The 17,796-nt window shown below is 43.2% G+C and overlaps 1 protein-coding gene across 1 annotated transcript in view; it reads right to left on the reverse strand.

Annotated features, from left to right (window-relative positions):
• The window catches only part of drosha (drosha ribonuclease III), a 127,483-nt gene that overhangs the window by 13,407 nt on the left and 96,280 nt on the right, over positions 1–17,796 (reverse strand). The window contains exons 26-30 of the mRNA XM_080515355.1: positions 15,435–15,540; positions 13,167–13,308; positions 8,200–8,282; positions 6,391–6,494; positions 1,802–1,894 (exon numbers count right to left, since the gene is read on the reverse strand). Of these exons, the coding sequence (XP_080371481.1) occupies positions 1,802–1,894; positions 6,391–6,494; positions 8,200–8,282; positions 13,167–13,308; positions 15,435–15,540 (528 nt within the window). The remainder of the gene's footprint in view (positions 1–1,801; positions 1,895–6,390; positions 6,495–8,199; positions 8,283–13,166; positions 13,309–15,434; positions 15,541–17,796) is intronic.

Here is a 17,796-nt window from a genome sequence, read left to right on the forward strand (position 1 = left end):
GCGGAGAAAGATTTTTATTTAATACGATGCTCTTGTTGGTCATATAATCTTGCACAGTAAGAACTTTTGCTTCTGGAAACCACACAAACACAAAGTCCATGTGTTGACATGGCGATGCAAAGCAGAAATCTGAGACAACACCCACCCGTCAAATCCTTATTTCCATATTTTACAATTACGTCTGAGCACTTTTTTTTCTGTTTTTACATATTCAAATGAGAGCAAATCCCTTGATTTCTTCACAGTTTCACGCTGGGGAACAATATATTTAGTCATTTTGCCTAATGTGAGCACATAACCCTGAAGAGTAAATCTTCTTCAACCGTCTGATGTCGATGAATCCATCAATCAAGACTTAGTTCACACTGCTCTGTGAAGTTATGCCTTAAAAGAGCAAAAACCAGCAGAAGCTTTTTCAAAAAGCTCAAATAGATGATTCTCGGTCATTTAATAACCCAGTTACTCTACACTCTTTCACAGTTTTAGAAATATTACATCTTTTAATTTTTCTTTACTCCAGAATCTCAAAGTTCTTTTCAGCCATTATTCTCAAGATCTGCAAGTTTGTTCCAGTGTTTTTTCTATTTGACCACATAATCTTTCACGTTTCATTTAAAATATATATATTTTTTTACAGAGATTCTCTTTTTCTCAGTTAATTGTGTTAGTTTTTCTTTTTCTTTTTTTAAAGAAATGTACCAATGGAATTTAAGAGAAAAGGGAGAAAATATTAAAATGTTAGCCTTTTTTTCTCTCCTCTTCTCCACATGTAACTGCAGAGACAGTTAATGGACGCACTAAATAGGACATGGAGACGGTCGAGATGGAGGCAGATACCAAAGGATGAAGAGAATTACTTTTTTTTGACTGATTGCACAAAAAAAACAGCTTAAATACAAGGTTTCTTGTTCATGTTAATAAACATTATTTGTGATGTGTTGTTTTCAGCGACTACCGTATTTTACAGACTACAAATCACAGAAGAAGCATCACGAAGTGGAAAAATTATGCAAGCTCGCTACTAGTTCATGAGCAGGCCATAGAAAGAACAGCTTGACAACTGCTTGTCATCTTACGACAGTAACGTGTGGTTAAATGGGCTAAAACGGCGATGTTTATCAAAAAATATGCGCCTGAAAACACGATTTTCACTCGATGGCTGATGTGTAAAACGGGAACTTTCAGGATGCTTTTACTTTGCGCTTTCGACTTCGGCAGTTTGTTCAGTTCGTGTGGCGATTTTGCGATTGCGTCGTTTTGAATTTGCAGCGCATGAAACATCCTTTAACACAGTTCAGTCAACCTTTAGGGGGACAATCATACTGTGAATGTTGATAGGAAAAATGTGCAATATATTGTGCCGCAACGGATCCACAAGACCCATCAGATTTGATCTGCTGCTGCACCCCCCTTGAATTTCTCGTCCCCCACCTTAATAATAATTAAAAAAAACACCACCCTTGTTTCAGACACTGCGCTTCACTGTGGAGGTGAGAATGTAATTCTTCCCATCCAGCTCTGACTGAAGCCTCACGGCCCGTCACACATTGCCGCGTCGCTCGCTCCCCTTCAACACGCCGTGATATTTCCATAACGCAATTTACGTCAAATCGATAATGAATCGATTCATTTTCATTCTGCATAATGTCTCTCCCGATAGAATAGGCCAACAAGAGCTTAATTGCTATAATAAACACCATCAATAAAGCGCGGCCATTATTCTCGAGCCCATTAGCGACGCACTGAGAAGGAGAGCGCCTCGTCTTGTTGTGTCTTGTTATATTGCGCTTGTCTTACTCACCTTGGGCCTTTGCCACAGCCGATTCGCTCCCCCTTGAAATACACCGCCACGGTGTAGGTGCGGGCGTGCGAGGGCCCGACTGTCTGCAGGGTCCTGCGGATTCAAGACGAGAAAGAGGGGAGAGAGTTGAGAAATAATCATATCGCCGAGAGAAAAGCGGCAAGGACGCCGGGGGACGTTGTCCTTCAGAAGAATGAGGGGGAAAAAAAAGGAGGTTAAAAAAAAAATATACAAGCTCTTCAATGGGGGGGGGGGGGAGTGGGAGAAGAAAAGACATAATTCATCTTGAGAGAAGGGGTTGAGAAGAGGAGGAATGGGAGCTTTGATTCACTAGCGCTGCTTTGAGAGTGTGCAGAAGCTATCTGAGGGACTTATAAACAAGTTTTAAAGCCTCCCCAAAACTCCCCACGCTCGTCTTCAGACACCCAGATCTGTGCCTGCTGAAATAAAACAAAAAAACAAAAAAAACAAAAGTCAAAACAAAAAGAGTGACAACAGTCTTTGAGCTTGTCTTTTTTTTTTTTGTGCAAAGGCGGGTAAACAGTGAAACAGCTAAAGAGGGAACAAGAAGTCTGACAAGAGAGTATCACTCAGCTCAATTACAGATGTTCCTCATTTATAAGGAGAGGAGAGGGAGAGAGAAAAAAACAAAAACAAAACACGCGCACGTTCACTCACAAGCTGTCAACTTTGTTTTATTTCTGCAGGGACGTATGTACGAGACAGTCACTTGAAATGTTAACATTAGCATAAACGTCTCCAACCCAGGCTGTGAGTCACCTAAATTATTCACGCACAATTTACTTATTTCAGGAGGGCCGATCCATTTTTAATGCAATGTGGTCACTCATGACACTTTATCAATAATTCACCCCCTTCCCCCGCCACACACACACACACACACACACCATTTTCCCCCCTCCTCTCACTTACACATGAAGTGAGCGCGAGCAATCAAGAATTGTGTCACCATATTGTTTTTTTTTTTTGTTTTTCTTTAGCCAAATCTCCACAGGGAGGAAAAGCGCCGCGTCACTCGGAATTACGGCGCGGCGTTAAAATAACACGGCGAGCGAATGTGGAGAAGTGAGGGATGCTGTGAAGTCATCTGCTTCCGGGGTTTCACCGCCAGAGGGACAAGATCAGAGCCGTGGTTTTCGCGACAACGGCGTTGAGACGAGAATGAAACGAAAAAAGAAAGCGAAACTGTTCTGAAACAAAAATGCAAAAAACGACGAGTTTTCACTTGGAACGACAGGAAACGGACCTGAGAGGGAATCGGGGAGTCTCAGGAGAATACAAAGGCCGGGAATTACTGTTTTCTTCTTAGATGAGAAAACTAAAATGGTCTAAATTTATAGAAAAAAATAACTTTATTATAAGAAAAAAAACTTAATTATGCATGCTGCAGACACAAAACTCATTGGTTTTAAAATGCTCCCATGAAAGCGCTAAAACCTTTCTCAAATTAAAATGAGAAAATCTATAATTAAGTTATTAGGAGCCTTTAGTTCGTTTTTAAAAATGTATTTTGCTTTCGTCTTTTCAGGCAAGTATGTTTTTAAAACAAGCCTTCGACATGTTTCAGCCACGTGCTTCTGTGTTCATCAGAAACACCAGCTGACACGAGATGACGCTTCTGATGAAGACGACAGCGATATGCATTTACACGCCTACTGTTTCTCTGCATGTATGTGTCGCTGCACCAACTAGTGGCTGAACATGAAAACTGCAGCGGAAAAATCAAGTTCCGAATTTTGTGAGCGATCCCAGAGTTCCTGGGAATTCCGTGAATACAGGCATCATCTTCATAAATAAATGATGGACACGTAACTGTATTTAGAACAGGGGGAGAGTAGAAATGTAATCAGTGGAAACATATAGCAGCATAACTCACAAATTGGTCCAAGGTGACAGAACATGCTTACAAAAAGGGAAATTTAAAATGTGACCTTCCCTTTTTAACTCCCTGTTTCTTCAAATCTACTTCTGAAAATGTTTTGGGGCTTTAAAAAAAAAAAAAAGAAGAAGATTCCCTTCTATAGCCCTTTGCACAAAGTTGCTTTGCAACAACAATAAAATAAAACGACGCATTTAGAAAAGGAACAATGAAGACGACACAATGAAAAAGATAAAACACACAAAGCGACTGCAGCTGAAAGGCCACGCGAGTGTCTTTTCAGGTAAATCTGCAGCTGGTGCTTAAAATGGAGAAAAAACTTTGTGAAAATGGGAAAGTTTGAAGCCTGATCTTCACAGCAGAGGCTGTGTTAACCTCCTGAACTGAAACTCTGTGCCGGTTCCACAAGAGAGGAGCCCGATAAGCTGGGAGTTCAGCTTCCTATTCTACTGTTGGAAACTTAAACAAGTGAAGTCAAAAGCAGCTATTAATGGTTCATAATTACAATTTCATTGGATTTGTGACTTTTATGCATTTGAAAACTACTAGACTCTTGTAATAATTTGGCAAATAAACGCAGGATTATTAGCACTGCTTGAGCTCGAGCCGATCCGAAAAGTCTAATTGTGATTTTTACTCTTTATGCACTTGGAACCTATTTGACTTTAGTACATATTGGCACAAATAAAATGTGAATTCCTTTTCGTCGTCGGAGCGCTGGGGAAGAGGAAGGCTGTGTACCGGCTTCGCTCGGTGCTAAAAGCAGCTACTTAGCGACTCTGGGTCGGTCTGGGCACATTGTGAGAGCGTGTCTGCTCCCTGGTGAGCGCTGCTCAGTCCAGATGTACATGAAAGTGATGGTGCCGGGGTTGCGGTGTGGATCTATCATCGGCCAGACGTTTCATCAGGGGAGCTTTAGCAAAGAGGAGGAGGGAGGGAGGGAGGGAGGGAGGGAGGGAGGGGGAGGGAGGGAGGGGGAGCTCGGTACATTAACTCCTTTTCCTTGGCCTGGTTTGTGCGTCCTTTCGCACTCTTCTCTCACCCTGCCCTCCACACTTGTAAACAAATTCAGACAGAGGCCCCTTAAGACATGCCGGGCACATTTACCGCCAACGGGAAAAGAAAAAAAAAAACGCAATGAAACTTGCATGATTGTGGATTATCGACCGACAGGGAGGTCAGGTCAACACTTGAGGAGGTTAAAGAACTGCCCCGATCTCATCGGCTGTTACCGTCGATGTATCAAACAGGAACGTGAAATCAAAAAAAACCCAAAAAAAACCACACAGACGGGGAATACACTGGAGGGCGTGGTGGAGACTGGCGTGAAAAGCTGTTGGAATTCAGGTCGCCCACAAACTCCATCGGTTTGTCGCTCACGTTCAGACTCGTGTTGATTGTGGTTTCAGAGCTGCGCCGTGGCAAGAAAAAATAAAAAATCTAAATCCACCATCCGTGGGGGCATAGAGATGGAATAACAAACAGATGGGAGCGGCGAGGACATTCAAATAAATACATGCGAGGAAAGGAAAGGGGGACGAGGGAGCCGATTAAATGCTTGAACCGCGGAGTTCATCGAACAGCGGCTTCAACCCCGAGTCGACCCCCACGTTCTTGTCCCCCCCGCCCCCCCCTCGGAGAAAATGCTATTTGTCTGTTTCCTGTGCGGCAAACAAGCAGCTCATGAGCGCGGCCCACCGCATGACAGTTGCTCCTTCACTTCAGGTCGCAGTGGGCATGTTCATTGATCGCCACAAAAGAGGCCTTCACACAATCGTTCCCAATGTTCACAACAGCCTCGGTGGTGAAATTAGAGTTTTTCTATGAATGCTGTTCTCCCCCCCACCCCCGATCCTGGTGTGTCTAACAGGTCAGGTGAAGCCAGAACCTTCCTGAATGAAGAAATTGGGGACATAGAAATGACAGTTTGCAGACGATTTTTACTCGTTTTTGCAGCAGCATCAATTGGGATGGGGCCACGGTGTCGTGGTGAATCACTGTTTTCAAGTCTTCCTGGCTTGAATTGGGGTCACCCCCCCCCCCCCAATGCAATGACATATTAGTTGGGTTAATTGAGGCCTATGTGATGCTTCTACGGTAGCAGCATTGGGTGGTTAGCGTTTTTGCCGCGCAAACCCAGGTGTGACAGTACAGGGTTTCTGTGTGAACTGTCCACATTTTCTGCGTTGGCTTTCTGTCGGTAAACAGATTTCGCTCCACGGGTTCACTTCAGGGTCTTTAAACCACAGAATCAGGCTTCCTTCCACAGCTGGTCACTCGAAACTGGCTGTAAGTGCAAGTACACTTTTACCGACTTTACCTTTTTACCAAGTCTCAGCCATGGCAGGCTCCAACCCAATAGAATCAAATGACTTCAGCCTCTAATTGAATTCAGATCAAAGCATTAATATACAGAGCAAGTTGAAGTTAAATGGATTGTGTTGGAGCATACATTAGTTTGTCACTGCTGGCAGTAGGTTTCAAAAGCCCCCCGTTATTATAAAAAATCCTGCTGGGTAATGGTGGATTGTAAGGTTGGTTCAACTACTAACCATTCATCGTTTAGTTGTGTAATACTTCACACAATAAAATATATAGTAAGTGAGGCCTGTGAGGAAAAAAATGTGCCTTTTTTCTTTTGCAGTTGAAGTGATTTTACTTCTTATAGTGGTGTTGTATAGGGTCTTACTTGTACAGTGGGATGTCGGGCTCCTTGCCCTCTGTCCTCAGGGTCAAACAGCACTGCTGCAGCTGAGATTTGGGGTCGTTCCAGTCCTGGTTCAGAATGAACTCCTACAACACACACGGAAGAAGAAGAAGAAGAAAAAAAAAAAAAAAACAACACACGCAATCAGAATCCTTCAAACTTCTTTCAAAGAGTCAAAAAGAGGAAATAAAATAAGGGAGGAAAGGGAAAGAAAAAAAAAAAGGAGAAAGAGTGAGAGCTGCAGTTTTAGCCTCTCTTCTATGGCCGCTCATGCTTTTATTTCATTCCTGCCATCTCCAATGCTTTTTACCGCTCGCTTTTGGACTCACTTATTTGCTGCCGCTCTCTGACTGGCTCTCCATCTGTGTCTTCGCGGTGAGTACAAATCACAGGCTACTTAAGACAAAAGCCAATCCCCGGCCAGAAATAAAGAGCGCCCGGGAGTCTCCCAGGTGTGCAGCCCTGATACATTTCTCTTATCCATGGGGGACTTCTAAAAGCCCTTCCATTAACAGGGAAGCAGCCTTGTCATAAAAAGGCAGACTTTGAATCCAGAACTGTCTGCTCCTATTAATTTTCTACAAAGAGTGCTTCTGCCTGTGTTGCTGGCGCTTCCCTCGCTCCATCTCGCTTCGCTCTCCATCTCTCGACTGTTCCTGCTTCCCAGCTTTACTCCTCTTTTCCCACTTTCACCTCTCTCCGGGGTGTGTGTGTGTGTGTGTGTGCATTCACAGACTCTTTACCCGAAATAAATTTGGCTGTTTTTGAAAAGAGCGTAGCATATAGACCACCTGTAGTCTGGGCTGGGGATGGATCCACCCTGCATCTGAATAATCACACGGCGGGGTGAGGTGGAGGTTGCAGGGTGGAGGGGGGGTTAGAAAAGAATTCGCCGACATAAGGGAAGAAGCGTTTATGTCCCTGGTTTATTTCCCCTCTCTATTTCCATCCAAATTGGATGAAGCGGTGCGGTGTGCAACGCCGTGGTTTTCCAGAGGGCTGTGCGAGGAGACGTGCTGGCTGTTTCACAACTTTTTCTCTTGGAAGTGGAAATGAGGTGCTCTCTCTCTTTCTTGCTCTCTCTCTCTCTCTTGCAGCGACCATGACGCAAAGCTCGGCTCCTCCAGAGCCGGGGATTCTCCCTGGAGAGGCGCACCAAGACAGCAATTAGCATGGCATATCAGACCGCTGCAGCGGCTTCACGAGGAGAGGGCCGCGCTGTGAGGCTACACCGGCCCGTGGATGTGTGTGCACTTGTAGGAATGAGAGTGTATTTGATTTATATATATATATATAAAAATATATATATATACTATCCCCCCCCCCCCTTATACAGAAGCTGTATTAATGGGAAAATGGCAGCCTTGGGGTTCTCCTGTCTAAATGTGGGCTTCTGCTCCTTGAGGCTCAAACGTGTCCGGCGGAATTTGGAGTGAAGCCCACTCAACTTGTCCACTCCAGAAGTGAACGCCATCAAGAGTCCGAGCACTTCTGGGATCAATGGGAAAAGCACTGACGACGGACATTAACAACCCGATACGTGCGATTCCCATTAAAGACGACTAAAATAGCAGCCCGAGCCGCCATTGTGAGAGGCATTCAAAGAGCAAAGTACCACTTCACGCCTTGCATCGATGGCCGGCGCCATTAGGGCCCCGGCTATTAGCTCCCCCCCCCCCCCCCCCCCCCCATCCTCTTCCTCGGCTCTTTTCCCGCTCACTTTTAGGTCCCCGACTCGGCAGCTCATTGATCAGGCACACGCCGGTGAATGGCCGTCAATACGAGGCTCACCTTCAGCCGAGGGAAGAAGCACACGTTCATGAAGGTGTGCACGTACTCCAGGTCTTTATCAATGTAGAGGGCGGCGATGAAGGCTGCGAAAAGAGAAAGAAAAGGAAGCAGTTCAGTGGGAAGTAAAGGAGGCAGCTGGCTTACGGCGGCGGTGGGGGGGGGGGGCGCTTCACATCACGATCTACTCTCGACAGAACTCTGTCGTTCTTATTACACATGAAAGAAGTCTCAGTTTTAGGGGGTAAATAAATTGAATTTTAAAGGAAGCAAGTACTTTTTTTTTTTTTTTTAAAGCTTTGTAGTTAAAAAAACAATTCGCTGCCATGTTTCTTGTGTCTCTCGTAGGAAGACTTATTTATATATTTAGTTTTAATTACGATCGTCACGACACTTTACTGAATGCTGATGGAAAGCTACATCCTCATTTAAGAAGAATACAGTATTTCTCGGCTGATTGTATTCTCCTGAGACCCGTCCGATTACCGATAAGACCCTGTTTACATGACAATGAACTAGTATTTCCCAGCATGCCTCTCTGCATTGTTTTCAATAAGAAATATTTTTGAACAAGGTATATTTTGGACTGATTAGTCCTGTTACTGCTAAATGCAGAACATGAATACACAGTGGGAAAAAAAAAACTTTGATAGCAGCTCAGTGCATCTATTGCGTTGATATTGTGATATATTTGCAATATTGTGTCCCTCCTCATCTTTGAGACTAAACCGTACGTTTGTTTTGCAGTGTTCAGACATCAGCTATTTATCAGCACTCGTGTATCTGACTTGCATCTTATTCTGAAGGATTCTGCTTAAAACAAAGTGAGCGATTATGACAGAATTGTCCAAACTGTTCCAAAGCTCCCCAGTCTCCTCGGTGTGAAACGTTAATAGACGTCCAGGGGACGATGGACCTCAGCTGCAGGGGGTCCCGATGTTAATGTAAACAATTGGAAAAGATGGCCGACTGCTTCCCCCCCCCCCATCAGACAGGAAATGGGCGCGCGGAGGGCCATGCAGAGTTCACGCAAACATCGACGCCATATATAAGATAAAAGTGGATGTCAAGCTGAACTGACGGTATAACTGAACCGAGAACGAAAATGCGGGTGTCAGCTTCATCTTTGTTTTTTTTTCTGTTCTTTCTTCATCCCCCCTCCCCATTTTCCATTAGCTGCCACCACACTCACTCATCTGTGCGACTAAGACAGAGAGACACGGGGAGGGAATAATAGGAAATATTTCAGCAGGGCCAGTGGGGGCCGCGCCGTAGCTGCGGGGCACGGCCGCTCATATAAAGAAGAGCTGCACTCATTTCCAGCGTCCCTTTCCTGTGTCATCAACTCTGCTCTGGCCTAAACTTTGAGGCTTCATTTGAAAGGCAAATGAAATGAAGCTCTGTTGCTTTGTGATTCATGCATTAAGACCCAGCTCTGAACGCTGACCTCAAACACATTACTACTTCTTTTTTTTTTCTTCTTCAAGATTACTTCTTTGTTTTTCCCGTATATTCTCTGAATGCGAGAGGATTTCTTCCTCCGCCAAGACACACGAGCCCTCCATAACACTCATTAGCTCGACTTGGCCTGTGTTCATTTGGTGGGAATGAACACAAGTTCTGCTGATAAAACACATAAGCTCCCTGATTTTGACTTTACAGTGTGGATGTAAAATTAGAGCAGTGGCACTAAATAAGAAAACCTGAGTCACCTTGAGCTTGGCAGATATATATTTCAAACTGTTTCAGTTCATTTTCAGGAGGAAATTAAGAAAAACATTAAATATAGCTTACACTGCCTATAAGCATCATTTTATGGCATTTTCTTAAAAAAAAAAAAATATATATATATTCAGTATTAAAACTTTTGCACAGTGCCCCCAGCTTTAAATCTTTTGTTGTATTATTACTTCATCATTAAATTAATTTCTTTTATTGACCACTATCAGCTGCTTCTTCTGCTCAGTTAAGAAGAGCAAAGTGACTCACTGCACCCACATGTGGCACAATGTGGTATTACAACAATAGACTGGCTCGCTGGTTAAGTGGTAACTTCAGATTTACTCTTCAGAGTTATTTGTTGGTCGTCTCGCCTGAAATTGTCATTTTTAAAAATTTCATTCAGTACATTATGGCCGAATATTAAATACCGTCCCTTTATCAGGATGTCTAATTAAAAATCAGAACAAGAACTTGACTTTTGATCATCATCAAAATATATAAGATTTTATCATTTTTGCTGGTTTCCGACTGGAGCATGTCTCTGTGTTTTACGCCATTTCCACAGAGGCAGAATTGGAACATTCTTGAAAGGTTCCCGCCTTGGAAGCAACAAAAGTTTTCTGTTTTCACTTGAAAACGTTGACGGAATACAGAATTCTGACTGGAGAGATGATTTTCTAATACTAACATTTTAGCCATGCCGTCTACAAGCTTGGCAGGATAAAGTTAGCTAGTTGATGGTTTTACAACACGAACACATCCAATTCAAATCTGCAGCTCAGTCTCCCTAATGTAACCAGAATAAGTTTTGTACATGAATTAAAAAAAAAAAAAAAAAACCCAATTGGTTTAAACGACTAATATATCTGACTAGCCGGCAGGCAAAAGTTTAATCATTTAACCGACTAATTACTGATGATTTCTGTCTTTGTGCGCACCAAATTAAAGAATACAGATTAGCAACTGAGTTTGTTACATATTAGAGTCTGAGCTTCCACTTTTGGTTTAAGTGTTTGTAGCAGACAGGCCGCCGCCGCCGCCTTAAAGTCAGACAGGAAAGCTGAATAATTCACCACATTGAGAGCTAATTTCTTTTTATACTTGCGGATTTATTTAATCATTCAAATTTAAGTGTTAAGAGTCTAATGACCAAATTTTCGGTAATTTAATTAACTCGGAACAAAGATTTATTATCGCTTTATTGCGGCTTAAATGCTACGCGATTCTATAAATACGCAAAATAAATGAGTACTTTTTCTTGCACCTTGAGGATACTGATTGTAGTGTGAGAGCCGTTACCGCGGCGTCCGCAGAGATTGACATTTTACAGCTGAAATATAAACCCGTCAGCGGGGAGAAATACTGCACACAATAGAGACACAATTTATGAATGAACCTGAATGTACTACAACTATCTTCTGATGTAATTACTCGCGATGTGGCGGCGTGTTTGCAGCGAGCTAACACGCGCTCTCATATATTTAGTAACTCTGACCCGTTGTCAAAGAAGACAAGGGGAAAGAGAAGAAAAAAAAAAAACCCTTTTAGAATGGATTCCCGTCATGTTATGTGTGGTTCCTGACAGAGATGAAGTCGGCTGGATTTCGTTTTTCACATGTCAGAGGAAGCGGGCCCCCCGACAGGACCCACCGGCAAAGAGGTAAGTACCACGAGATGATCCCTGACAGGCGTCTCACCCACGGGTGCTGCCGAGGGTATCTGACAGAACGGCGAGAAGAAGCCGAGGCACTAAACCTGCCGTGGCGGTGATGATAGCGCAGATGTTTACGCCTCAAATGGCTGGTAGACTCCGGTCCTCGGTGCCGCCGCCCCCACACGGTTCACAGTTTGAAGTCAAATGTGACTAAATTACCAAGAACAGGTGGTCCCACGCTATTCCTGATTTTATTGTTTCTACCGAGCTAATCGTTACGAGCAAACAAAACACTCGGGGTGTAAACAGAGGTGAGATGGGCGCTAATCTACCGGGGAGTTGGGCTATATATAAAGACGGATGACGAGTGGCGGCAGACGGGCGGTCCCGCGCCACATTTCCCTGCTCGCGTGCGCCGCCGCGGTCGTAATGATGGCAGGCGTGCACAGCCAGAACATTATGACCACCTGCCGACTGCCGAGTAGATTCGGGTGGTGCTGCACAAACAGCTGACTGTGACATCAAGCCTTCCTGTGTGCTCACCTAATGCATGTGTGAGGATTTTAGCCTCTTTTATAATTCAAAGGCACGTGCGTTTCTATAATCTATATAAAGTAGGTATAGGTAGTACTTGAGAGCAGGCTTGGTATTGAGACTGGTATCAAGAATACATTTTTTTTTTTTACAGCACTAAAAACTAGGCATAGTTTAATCTTATTTATGCTCCTTTTCACTCAAGAATTTGAAACCTTTTGTTCTGTGTTTTATTATTATAATTATTAATGTTACTTATTTTTACAATGAATGAAATAAATAAACTAAAGTAAATGTATAAATGGATGGATTGACGCCCATCTTAATAATCCTTTTGGCAGCAATCACGGAAAAAAAGTTACGATGTCAAACTTCTGCCATGTCTTGATGAAAAAAGCAGAGTAAAAAAAAAAAAAAAAAAAAAAATTCAAATCACAACTCTTCAAAGCAGACTCAGTCTTCAAACTTCACCTGGAATATTTAGACCCGACCTGGACTCTTTAAAACTTTACAGGATGATCAAAGTTCTTTCAATAAAACGTTGCTTTGATTCAAGATGGGAGGAATCTTTCGGTTTGACATCATGTTCAGAATTCAAATTAGTCCAATTTGTTTGGTGATAGAAAGAACTGAACTGGTGAGAATGAGGCATTTGATCATTTGTTTGATTTTGGTTTTTTTTGCTCAGGTAATATAACTGAGCCTGTAGTTTTACTCATTTGTTTTGCAGAATGACAAAGAAACAAATCTTGACTACGGTTAAAAGTGAAAAGTTGACTTAACGTCTGAGCTAAAACTGGATTATAAATGAACACAGACCCAAATTTCATAGGATTAAAAAAAGAACCCGGGTTCTTTATAAAGAAGAAACACGATTTTATGATTTTAAGAAGCAGCCTCTTGAACAAGACTCCTGAAAAAAAAACAAAAAACACCTGAACTCAACAAACCCAGACTCTTTGTACCGCTGGACCTCTTTAAAACCAGCCTCAGATTCTCCACAGCCCAGAAACATGCTGCCGCGCTGGACAATAACGAAGGGATAAAGACGCGACCGTACACTCCAACAGGTCGGCCAGAGTCTTGGTCCTCAGCGCCACGGGCCGTTTGGTTTTGTCGTTGGTGATGGCGAACTCCTGCATGCCCAGCTCCTCCGCCACCTTGGCCTGCGTGCGGTTGTTCACCAAGGAGCTCCGCAGGAGCTGCGAACAAGGAGAGGCAGAAAATTAATCTCGGAAAGCGCAGAGCTGCAGTGGTTCTTGATTTGGTCAGTGAGCAATAGAGACAAATCTCAATACATTAGCTGATACATTTTTAAACAATCCTGGTTATAGATGATCTTCGTTTTTGAGGATTTAAAAAAACAAACAAAAAAAAAACTCATACGATGCTTGATTTTTTTTTGTTTTTTTTTAAAAGCCTTTACAAAGCTAAAATTAATACAAAAAAATAAAAGGCTTGGACTTTTTCAGTTTATTTATGATAAATCTGAAAGTATAAAACGATTAAAACATGGTGTGAGGATAAGTTATTTTAGAATTACATGTAACAATGCATTCACAATAGCTTTTTGACATATTTGCATAAATGGTTCTATTTTTTTTTCATACTCTGGATTTTTTGGGTTGAATATTAATGTAAAAATGTTTCGCACAGATGGCGAATATAGCTAAATATTGTACTAAATAAATGATATGACTTCACATTTAAGCCAAACGAATTTTGGTTTAAAGGAGGGGAGGGATTTAATGTCTGTATGGTTTATGTATGATGACATTTCATCTGTAGTCCATTTAATTGCTAGAACTAAACATTATTCACCCGTTCCCTCATAAGAGGACGAGTTCCTCATGAAGTGAGGAATGTACCAGAAACTAACGTTCTTGCTGACTTCAACAGTCTCGGGGGCCTCTGCTCACACGACGACGTTTCTTCAAGTGAAACCAGAAAACTTTAGCGGCACCTTTGGGGTTTACTTTTTGGAGCCGCTGAAAACGCAACTTCTAACGACATAACCTCCATCCACGTACAGCAGTGTAGAAGATGGAGAGAGGATTTGGGTAAGACTCGAGGTGCGAACAAGCCGTTGCGTAAACCCTCGGCAAAGGACGTAGAGTTACAGAGAAAGGGAAAAAAAAAAAGAAAGAAAGAACAGAAAAGAAAAGGGGGACGGCGGTTAGAATAATTCATCAAAGACAGAAATGTTTCAGGGAGATTGCACGTTGGGTCTGTTAAATATTACATTGTGACTCTGAGCCGAGAGGATGACAACATGTTAGACCGGTTTGAAGTACATTTAAGTCTCTAAAAGGAAAAACACAAACACGTTAAATATAGCTACAAGATGGAGGAAAAAAAAAAAAGGGAAAAAAAAAACAGCAAATGGAATGAAATATGATGGTCTGGATGTGTCTTGCTGTGATATGTCCTCCTTTAACAGTAGTACTACACATGCAATCACAATTGGAGCTGCACAAATGCACACACTAGTTGAATAGGCAAACCCCCCCCCCCCCATATCTACCCAACCCTCCCCACTGTAGATTTCAAATCCATTTCAGATGTGCCCCCATCTCGACTCCTGGGCATTGCTGGGAGCTTTCAGTCTCTCATCGAAAAAGAAGAAGTAGGAGAAAAACTGACGTCACGGCTCGGCGTCTCACTCGAAATATCCATAAATAAATGTCTAACTGCAGAGGTTCTTATTCAGCTTCAGACCGGTTCAATCCCTCCAGCCTGGAGCAGTCAAGTCTTCTGAGGAGAAGTGCTGACGCCCGGGATGAAAAGAGCCAAGTCGTAATTCCGTTTGACGCTGTCAGAAAATGGACTTTCAAAGTGCGATCATTTGCTTTGTACCTGCATTACAAGCCATGCAAGTTCTTGCACACGCACACACACACACATACATTTCATTTTCCAGACACCTGACAGCTTCTGCAAAAAAAGAAAAAAAAAAGAAAAAAGAAAAAGTGCCGACAAAGATGTGTTATTGAAAACCACTGAACAATTTTGTCTCATGACAATACCCATCGCGAGGAGTACAGTCAACATACAGGCGCAGCGCGGCGGGGGAGCGAGGGTGAAAACCTGCCTGGCACTGCCAGATTTACAGAAAATACAAAGAAAAACAAACAAACAAACCCAAACAAAAAATCTCACCCCCCACACAGCTATAGGTTCCCTACGGGTGAAGTCGGGTAAAAGAAAAGGATGAAGGCGGCTAAGTGGAAACCGCAGACGGAGACTCGTCACAGGTGCTACGACGCAGATACGGACGAGGAGACGACCCCGCCAGTGACGCCGTGTGCTTTAAGTTTGTTGCTCTTACTGTTAAATGTCCTTCGTGGTGGTCAGGGAAGTGGATGAAGAGATACTCGGTGGCTACGAGCTGCATGATGGAGTCTCCCAGGAACTCCATTCTCTGGTTGTGGCCTCTGGATAAGAGCAGAGGAGAGGAAAAAAACACAAGGTTACAAAAGGACATAAAACTGAACGATGAATAGCTGTTGGCCAATTCTGTAGCACATAAAATACTAGAAAAGGGAGAAACATAAAAAAAAAAAAAAAAATACAACTGGTACACAAGATTCATGGTTCGTTTCAGACTGGGACTGCAGACTGGTCGTCTCTCAAATGGAAGGCTGCGGGTTCGATTCCCCTCATCACCATGTCCTCACGCCAAGGTGTCCTTGAGCAAGACACTGAACCCCCGATTGCTCCCAAACGGAAGGACTGAGTACCTCGGCATGGCAGCTGCCCCCACTGGCGTGTGAGAATGTGACGAACAGCGTAAAGTGTTTCTTCACACTTCTACGTATTCGCTCTCATTTCAGCCTGTTGGTAACTGGCCTGATGAACGCATTTTAGACTGGTAGTACAATGTTTATGGTAGAACTAAACTGGATTAAGCTTATTCTTTTTAAACTTTGTAATGATTTCCAAAGAGCTGACTACTCTGTAACTGGGTGTTGGTCCATGTATAGCATGTTGGGTTTTTAATTTTAAACCAATAGTAAGACTGGTCCTTTATCACAGAAACATTGAAGAATAGTTCTTCTAGAATGTATATTTACTGGCCACTTTCGACAGATTTTGAAATGCCCCCGGGGCTGGATTTAGGTAGCTTTCATTAAACGTTTTATTTTTTTTCTCTTCCAGATTGGAACCTCACTGATTCAGTGTGGATACTGGGTTCAACAAAGTTTGACTTCTTTCCAGCAACATTTCGTCTCGTTCCAACCTGGTGACTTCAGGGCCATTTTTGAGGCTGGCCTCTGATTTGGTTTGAGTTTTTCAGCTGGGTTGAAGTTACAACTTGGTTACCGACTGTGTTTACTTAAACGTGTCAATCCCAATATTGAATACAGTCCATTCTACATGGAACGTTCCTTTCAGTGCCCGGCGTATCGATCTTAATGATGTGGCGAACGAAAAGAGTACCACGCGAACAGAGGTGATGAGGAAACACATTGAGAGTGTGTTGCTTGGCTTGGAAACCTTTAATCTAAATAAAAAACTGTGGGATGTAAGCGTAGGTAAAGGGTTTGGTTCTTGGCTGTTGATGTTGGTTTTAGAAAAGATTTCAACTTCAAGGCCTCCAAATGAAATCCTCGCCCCACACAAATTCTTCCATTCTGGAATATCTCCAATCTCCGAACATCAAATCTACATTTAAGGCGTCTTAGCACTTTTCAGAAAGTGCAGAATCCCTGGAAGGCCCAATGGGGGGTGGGGGCTGTGAAATAACTAGATAATGAGTCAGCTTCTCATTTTTAGACCTCCGGGTCTAAAACTGAAAGATCTGCAGGGATCTTTAAGGCTACAGGAGAAAGGAAATGGGAGAGTGATGCGACTTAGAAGAGCCAGGAGAAATGGGATATCAAAAAAAAATAAAATAAAAGCCTTGGAATATAGAGGGTTTTCAAGCAAGGTCAGTCGCGTTACACATCAGAGGGGCATGAAAAGCATCAGGCTCTCTCCACAAATCTACCAAGCTCTTAGTCTCCCTCCAACAGAAAGCGTCAGCGGCGTCGGCTGATGTACATTCCTGGCATGGCCTTTGGGAGCAGCTGCACTGACAGGTTGTGTGACAAGCCGCGGGCTGCCTGGGAAAAGCAGTCCTCAGGAAGGAAATGCTGGGCTTTGATTGCTATTCAAATGTTAAAAAGGAAAAAAAAATAAATAAAAAAGAGGCTTGAGTACACCTCGAGGAGAAGCTGTCAAAATCTGAGCACACAAGTTTATCTTTTGACTCTCGAACAATTCCTGAAAAAAAAAAAGAATAGAGGGAAAAAGGTAATGACAGCATTGTGGCACTGTAAATCAGCTTCCTGCTGCCTTTTTCCCCCCCATCAGAGACATCGAGCGAGCTGTAACTCCCGCTCAGATGGGGCAGAAGGAGGAGGGGAGTGGGGGGGGGGGGGGGGGTATATGCAACTGCTGCTGCTGCTGTAATGGTCATTAATTAAACAGAATTATAGATTAGGATTGCAGATGTGGGCTGGTGCTGTGCCAGGCGGGGAGGAAACGTGGAGGTGGTGGTAGTGGAGGGGAGCGTCATGAAAGCAGAGCTGGATGTTCAGGCGCATCCATCTATAGAGCTAGCAGCTCCTGGCAGGAGGGGAAGGTGGAAGATGAGAGGCATGCAGAGGTAGAAGACGAGGAGGAGGCTGACATCAAACAGAGAGAAA

This window comes from Blennius ocellaris (assembly GCF_963422515.1).
Source record: "Blennius ocellaris genome assembly, chromosome: 19".
NCBI classification, from domain to species: domain Eukaryota; kingdom Metazoa; phylum Chordata; class Actinopteri; order Blenniiformes; family Blenniidae; genus Blennius; species Blennius ocellaris.